The sequence below is a fragment of the Cyprinodon tularosa genome, unplaced genomic scaffold (assembly GCF_016077235.1).
Source record: "Cyprinodon tularosa strain WSP-4 unplaced genomic scaffold, ASM1607723v1 ctg191, whole genome shotgun sequence".
Classification (NCBI taxonomy): Eukaryota; Metazoa; Chordata; class Actinopteri; order Cyprinodontiformes; family Cyprinodontidae; genus Cyprinodon; species Cyprinodon tularosa.
In genome coordinates, this window is record NW_024038682.1 from 83173 (window position 1) to 90570 (window position 7398).

At 38.3% G+C, this 7398-nt stretch overlaps 2 protein-coding genes across 2 annotated transcripts; one reads left to right on the forward strand and one right to left on the reverse strand.

Moving 5' to 3' along the window:
• Positions 1-352: 352 nt before the first annotated feature.
• Positions 353-2269, reverse strand: LOC119782324 (the record flags this gene model as incomplete). The annotated part of the gene is made up of 1 exon (XM_038283253.1): positions 353-2269. A coding segment is annotated over exon 1 (1917 nt), but the record flags the coding sequence as incomplete, so codon positions are not given.
• A 294-nt stretch (positions 2270-2563) lies between these two features.
• On the forward strand, positions 2564-6725 carry psmd14 (proteasome 26S subunit, non-ATPase 14). Its single transcript, XM_038283189.1, has 11 exons — positions 2564-2690; positions 3395-3450; positions 3757-3828; positions 3913-4032; positions 4934-5004; positions 5198-5348; positions 5432-5539; positions 5746-5820; positions 5903-6028; positions 6332-6394; positions 6547-6725. Exons 2-11 carry the CDS (start codon positions 3403-3405, stop codon positions 6643-6645), a joined length of 933 nt encoding a protein of 310 aa, XP_038139117.1. The 5' UTR covers positions 2564-2690; positions 3395-3402; the 3' UTR covers positions 6646-6725.
• Positions 6726-7398: the final 673 nt, after the last annotated feature.

The window sequence follows — 7398 nt, forward strand, 5'->3', positions numbered from 1 at the left end:
GATCCGCAGTGAGTTTGAGTCTTATATAAACAACGCCTTGTATCGCTTGGAAACATGCAATGGAAACCGATGAATGGGTCGTTAGTTCCATCGTTAGCCTGTAATATCTGAACCTGTCTATGATTCTAGGGGTCGGTCGTTAAAGGGGGGATTGTCATTAAGGGTGGGATTGTCTCCTGTAATACCTGAAACCTGTCTATGATTGTTAAGGGTTGGTCGTTAAGGAGGTATTGTTCACCGGCTGGAGCGGGTAAGTCCCTCGTTCCTCTGTGATGGGGTGGGGGGTTTGGTGATATCTGGAAGGGATCATGTCTATGATTGAATTGTATGTTTTTGGATGCTGGAATCTGAGTCCACCACCTCTGTTTAAAGTTGGTTTTTCTCTCTTAACATAGATGGCTTCCTTCACGCCCCTCTCAAACCACCTATTTTCTTTATCCAGAATATGGACATTCTGGTCCTCAAAAGAATGTCCTTTGTCCACAAGGTGTAGGTGTACTGCGGAGTCTTGTCCAGAGGCGGCCGCTCTTCTGTGTTGGGCCATGCATCTGTGGAGAGGTTGTTTGGTTTCTCTAATATAAAGATCAGAGCATTCCTCACTGCACTGAACAGCATATACCACTCCGCTCATATTTGGTCTGGGGGTTTTATCTTTCGGATGCACTAGCCTCTGTTTAAGGGTTTGGTTTGGCTTGAAATGTACTGGGATCTTGTGTTTGGAGAAAATCCTCTTGAGCTTTTCAGACACTCCAGCAACATAAGGGATTGTGATGTTTTTGCGTTTAATTTTCCCATCGCTGTCTTCTGTTGCGTGTCTTTTGGATTTACTTGCTGATTTGATAAAAGCCCAGTTTGGATATCCACAGTTTTGGAGAGCATCTTTGATGTGTTTCTGCTCTTTGTGCTTCCCATCTGTTTTAGTAGGGACATGTTCTGCCCGGTGTTGTAAGGTTCTGATGACTGAGAGTTTGTGTTCCAGTGGGTGGTGTGAGTCAAAAAGAAGATACTGGTCTGTGTGAGTAGGTTTCCTATAAACTTCAATGTTTAGGCTTCCATCTCCTTCCATGCTCACCAGGCAGTCCAGAAAGGGTAGTTTGTTGTCCTTGGCATCCTCTCTGGTGAATTTGATGTTACGGTCAACAGAGTTGATGTGTTTGGTGAAAGCTTCCACTTCCTCTAGCTGGATTTTGACGAAAGTGTCATCCACGTATCTAATCCAGTGGCTTGGTGGTATTCCATTGAAAGTGTCTAAAGCTCTCTTTTCCATTTCTTTCATGTAAAGATTTGCTACAATTGGTGATACTGGAGATCCCATTGCGCAGCCATGCTTCTGTCTGTAAAAATTACCTCTGAATTTGAAATAGGTTGTGGAAAGACAAAGGCCCAGTAGTGTGCAGATCTGGTCCGGAGTGAAATTAGTCCTGTTGCTTAAATCACTATCTTGTTCAAGACGTGTCCTGACTGTTTCCACTGCCTCTGTTATAGGTATGCATGTGAAAAGTGAAGTAACATCAAACGATACCAGGGTTTCTCCTGGAGCCATCCTTAAATGTTTGGCTTTGTTGGCAAAGTCTTTGGAGTTTTCTATGTGATGTGGTGTGTTCCCCACCAAGGGAGCTAAGATATTAGTAAGCTGTTTAGCAATGTTGTATGTTACTGAGTTAATGCTGCTGACAATGGGCCTGAGTGGTGCCCCTTCTTTGTGAATTTTTGGAAGTCCATATAAGCATGGAATTTCCTCCCCTGGATATAATCTGAAATAGGCTGTGCTGTTAATTACCTTGTCTTTTTCAAGTTGTTTGAGATAGTCTATTATTTTCTTTTTGTAGCCGCTGGTTGGATCTCTTTTCAAGGATTCATACGTATTAGTGTCCTTCAGTAGAGTGATAATTTTGTCTTGGTAGTCTGAGGTGTTGAGGACTACGGTGCATCTTCCTTTGTCTGCTGGTAATATGGTGATGCTTTGGTCCTGGCTCAGGGATGTTATGGCTTTCATTTCCTGGGGTGTGAGGTTGGAAGGAGGTGGTTTGGCGCTGGACAGGGTGGCTGTTACCTTCATTCTGAGTTGCTCTGCCTCCGTTTCAGCCAGGTTGTTGTTCCTGATGGCCGATTCAGTGGCCGTGATCAGTTCCACAATGGGTACTTCTTGTGGAGCAATGGCAAAATTCAGGCCTTTACTCAGTACATCCATCTCTGGTTTTGTCAGTGGTCTGCTAGATAGGTTTTTTACCCACTTGTCTTCAACCTTGATGTTATCCTCCTGAGTCATGTTGTCACTTATAAATGTTTAATCATTTTAATGGTTTGTTTTTGCCATTTGCAAATCAAATAATGCTCAGAGGAATTCCTATTGATTTAAGAGTAAATTATGATTTTGCAGCATAAATGAAGGGATTTGAAGATATATGAGACATCTTTTTAGATAATGTGTGTAAATGCTAAGGAAGAACTGGATGTCAGAAGTCAGGCTAGTACAGATGGGATCTACTGCTAAAATACGAGCATGGCGCCCTCTTGTGGTCCACAGATGTACGCGCTAGTTGTGCGGCAATAATAAACGTAGATTTTGTGCGACGGAAGTAGTTCTAAAGTGCTATTCTGGTTTCTGGCTGATTCATTGTAGCTTGTTGGTTTGGCCCGACTGTCCACAGAAAAGCCCTTATCTAAACACCTGAACTATTTGACTGCGGGTAAGAACGGATAGTTATTTAAGGCCGCTTATAGATTCTGTCTAACTGTTTTATCGAAATGTAAAGTTCGCATAAAGACTTTTTTCCCTTCTGCTGAACGAGGCAGGCTAAGTTAGCATGAGTCAGCTAACGGTAAAGCTAATATTTTATTTTTAAAGCAAGCCATTTAGTGATTTAGGTATACGCTTCCCATGATTAAAGACGTAAATTGTTCACTTCTTTATTTGATTTAAATGATGTCTGCACTGCCTACATTAGTTGTTTAATACTAAATTTCATATAAACGTTTTAATGCTATGATCAAATTAGCTATACCATAGTGACATCAATCGTATTGTTCTTCCTTTTTAAAAAGAACTGTGTTTTGTCAGATTTTATTAATTTTATATATATATATATATATATATATATATATATATATATATATATATATATATATATATATATATATATATAAATATTTTTCTCTGCTGTTCTAAACATCTTAAATTAGATTTTAAAATGTAACTCCCACCCCAAAATATCCAAAGTCAGGTTGTGATGAAGTGATCAGATTAGTCCCAAACAGGCAGAGGAGAATGTAAATAGATCATTATCAAGTTATTTTATTTTACACATAAGCAATTAAAGTATCTTTAAAACCTGTTGTCTTTTATTCAGATAAGAACTGCTTAATAATGAATAAATGGGGAATGTTTTCACAGATCTCAATATGGACCGGCTGCTGAGGCTTGGAGGTGGAATGCCAGGGCTTGGCCAGGTACAATTCAGATTTACTCGTATACAAGGGAAAAGTAAAACAAAATACTTGGATTTGACAAATATAAGTACAGTGGGTTCAATTAAAGGTTAATATATTTAAGCGGGTCTTATAAAACTGTTTTACAGTAATCTGAAATTTTCTTTCATTTTATTTGCATATCCTCAGACTAGCGTGACTCATCTTCTCTGTCTTTTATTTTTTATTTTCTATCACACAAATCCCACGTAATCGATTAAACCTGGTAATTTGTAATCCTTTAGCTTATGATTGGTGTAACTGATGATTCCTGCTTTGCCTCATTAGGGTCCGCCAACAGATGCCCCCGCTGTAGACACAGCAGAACAGGTGTACATCTCCTCCCTGGCCCTGCTTAAGGTAAAAATGCATCATGAGAGCTAAAGCTGGGATGTAACAGTAACCCTCCATTTTAACATTTCTCTCTGTTTCTCTCCTCATCAGATGTTAAAGCATGGGCGTGCTGGTGTGCCTATGGAAGTCATGGGATTGATGCTGGGAGAATTTGTTGATGATTACACGGTTCGAGTGATCGATGTGTTTGCCATGCCCCAGTCAGGAACAGTACGTACTCCCTCAGGAATGCATGTGTCATTTTGTTTGTATGTATTAAAACGGATGTGCGTGCTTAGCTGAGCACATAGATAGCTTCTCCTGCGACCTGCAGAAAAGGACCATCTCTACAATTTTTTAAATTTAAAGAAAAGAAAATATAAGATTTTCGTTTATTTCATTTATTTGTTTTTTTTTTTTAAATCATGTGTCAACTAAAAATGTTTTGTCACTGATGAATAAAATCCCGGTGGTTATTGGGCAGCTTTTGGACGCTACATTTCATGTTTCGTTTTGCTGCTTTTTAGACAAAAAAGCTTTTGAAAGCTTGTGGTCTTTTTATAAAGTTAACGTTACTGTTTATGCTTTATCCAGTCACTTAGCTGTGAAATGAATGTCAAGATAGTGGCACTTGGAGATGCGTGGGGGCTGGAGCTCCCTAATTAGCAGCTTCACATTAGCATTTATTCAAGCACTGAACTCTTCTTAGATGAGCAAACACATTTTAGATGCATACAGAATGAAGGTTGTTTGAATAGAACCAGAGGTGCGTAGACCTACCTTATCACATTTTTACTATAGTGAAAAATAGAATAATAACATTCAATAAATTACTCATAAAAAGTAAAACATTATACATTAAAAAATTATGCTGAAGTAATGAATAACTGATCTTAAAGTCTGATTTGAAAAAGAGGCTCCTAGGTTATGAGTCTGCCGATAAACACAGTGTTTCCTATTTTTGCATTTGTTTCCTCAAATCTTCATTTCATCCACTGATATTACAGTCACTGAAGCGTGCAGCATGATTGCACCCCAGGCTGTTTTTTTTTTTTTTTTATAAAGACGTAGTTTTAAACCCTTGGTCTTGGTATTGCTCGTTTTCACAAGTGACCTAATGACTGTTTTACAGGGAGTGAGCGTAGAAGCCGTGGACCCCGTCTTCCAGGCTAAGATGTTGGACATGTTGAAGCAGACAGGCAGGTAAGGATCGACAGTCACACATTTGATTTTTCTGAGAAGAAAACCATGTTGTCTTGACTTATTAATAAAGATTAAAGGTATTTATATAAAGCATAATGTGTATTTCTTTCATAGAAAGTCAAACATTAAAAGGTTGTTTTTGTATTGAAACGATCAGCTTCTACCTGTCTGTTTTTTGTTTCTTTTTTTTCAGACCAGAGATGGTTGTAGGATGGTACCACAGTCACCCTGGATTTGGCTGCTGGCTGTCGGGTGTGGACATCAACACACAGCAGAGCTTCGAGGCGCTGTCTGAGCGGGCTGTAGCTGTGGTCGTGGATCCCATTCAGAGTGTGAAAGGAAAGGTGGGGACAAAGACTTTCAGCGCTTCATCTCAAGTTTGAATGATTTGGTATACACTTCGTTTTTCTGCCATTGTGTCCCTCAGGTAGTTATTGATGCGTTCAGACTGATTAATGCCAACATGATGGTGCTGGGTCATGAACCAAGGCAAACCACCTCCAACCTGGGTCATCTGAACAAACCATCAATCCAGGTAACCTCTACATTCACATAAAAAAAGCTGGGCAGTGATAAATACAGAGCAAGACAGAAACTGAGCTTATTTATAATTTAAAATGAGCTTTAAACTATAATATTATTACTTTGACTATTTTTTCCTTCAGTTTTTTATGTGACCTTTTGTGATCTTCTACATTAATGTGTTTCCTTATTTGGATGTACTCTCTTGTCGTTTGTTAGGCTTTGATTCATGGGCTGAACAGACACTACTACTCCATCACCATCAATTACAGAAAGAACGAGTTGGAGCAAAAGGTTGGAAATCTTGTATTTTTACATACCTGTTTTTAATGTATTCATTTTCAGTGGATCGTGAATGACGTTAAATTTTATTCAGATGCTGTTAAACTTGCATAAGAAGAGCTGGATGGAGGGCCTCACCCTGCAGGACTACAGCGAGCACTGCAAGCTCAACGAGACTATCGTTAAAGAAATGCTGGAGCTGGCTAAAAACTACAATAAGGTAGAGATGTGTTGTACTAATGGAGTGCTTATAGGCTGGATTACCATTTAAAAACACAAGAAAAGCACTTAAACACTAAACATGTTAGTTTGAAGTATGGTAGGGTTTTTTGGTCTAATGTAATTACCTTTTCGTAATGAGCACTTAAGCCCAGTAGTTATGATGTAGTTCAGTTGTTGACTACAGTGCATTGATCTGATATTGTGACATATTTCTACCTTTTTGTTTGCTCTTCTGTTTAAGTGATCTGCTAAATTAAAATGATAAAAGAAAATTGGATAAATGTTTATCTTTTCACCTCAGGCTGTTGAAGAGGAAGATAAGATGACCCCGGAGCAGCTGGCTATTAAAAATGTTGGAAAACAGGTAATGTGGACATTGATCTGGTCGGTTTGGAATGAAATGTTTTTAGTTAATTACCTTTTGTTTAAATCAAAAGTCTGGTTGAAGCAAAACTGACATTTGGTTAAATACATCTTCATAATTCATCGTTGTTCGTTTTTGTTCCCTTTTCTCAGGATCCAAAGCGACACTTGGAGGAACACGTCGATGTTTTAATGACATCCAACATTGTTCAGTGCCTAGCTGCCATGCTGGATACTGTAGTTTTTCAGTGATGGCCCCCCATGTGTATAACTGTTCATATTACAACCATTGTTTTCTTTTATATAAAATAAATGTATTGAAATTAAATGTCTACTCCTGTTGATCTTTGTTTTTTTAATCAAAAAATTATCATTCCTTGCTCATTTTATTATTTTATAAATATATATTTTTTCTTCTTTTGTTTTTCTTTAACAACAAAAACAAGATTTCAACCATAGACAGGAGAGAAAGGAAGAAAAAAAACTGTTAAAGAAAATATAGACAAGAAGACTCAACATGGGGTAAAGTTGAGACATTTCTTCCAATCTCTGCTGGATAAATGTCTCACCACCCTTTACTCAAAGAGTTTTGTTTTGAGAACAATATGTTTTCTTTTTCATCTCTACCAAAATGCCTGAAATTACTTTCCTGTAATTTATTTAACAACCACTAGATGGTAAAAGTTACTTGGAAAGAAACACTGAAAATAGACCAAAAAGGTCTCTGTAATGAGGTTGAATTTATGGTAGTCAATTCAAAGTTTTAGCAGTCTTGTTTTGTTTTTTTTATTCTAATATAAGTATAAAAACAGTTCTAATAGTTACTTGAGGCCTAAAACACCACATCCACAGACCTTGGTGTGGAAGCTCTCTTCTCTTGGACTGAGTCCCACACTGGGGACCTGGGTTCTTTACTTCCTGACCAACAGACTTCAGACTCTAGGATCATAACACCTTCTCTATCAGCCTCATTACTGGTTCGCCTCAGGGCTGCATGCTGAGCCC

Coding starts and splice junctions, on each gene's coding strand:
- psmd14 (XM_038283189.1), top strand. CDS start 3,403: ATGGACCGGCTGCTGAGGCTTGGAGGTGGAATGCCAGGGCTTGGCCAG. Junction 3,451..3,756: donor GAATGCCAGGGCTTGGCCAG/GTACAATTCAGA, acceptor TTGCCTCATTAG/GGTCCGCCAACAGATGCCCC. Junction 6,029..6,331: donor TGGCTAAAAACTACAATAAG/GTAGAGATGTGT, acceptor TTTTCACCTCAG/GCTGTTGAAGAGGAAGATAA.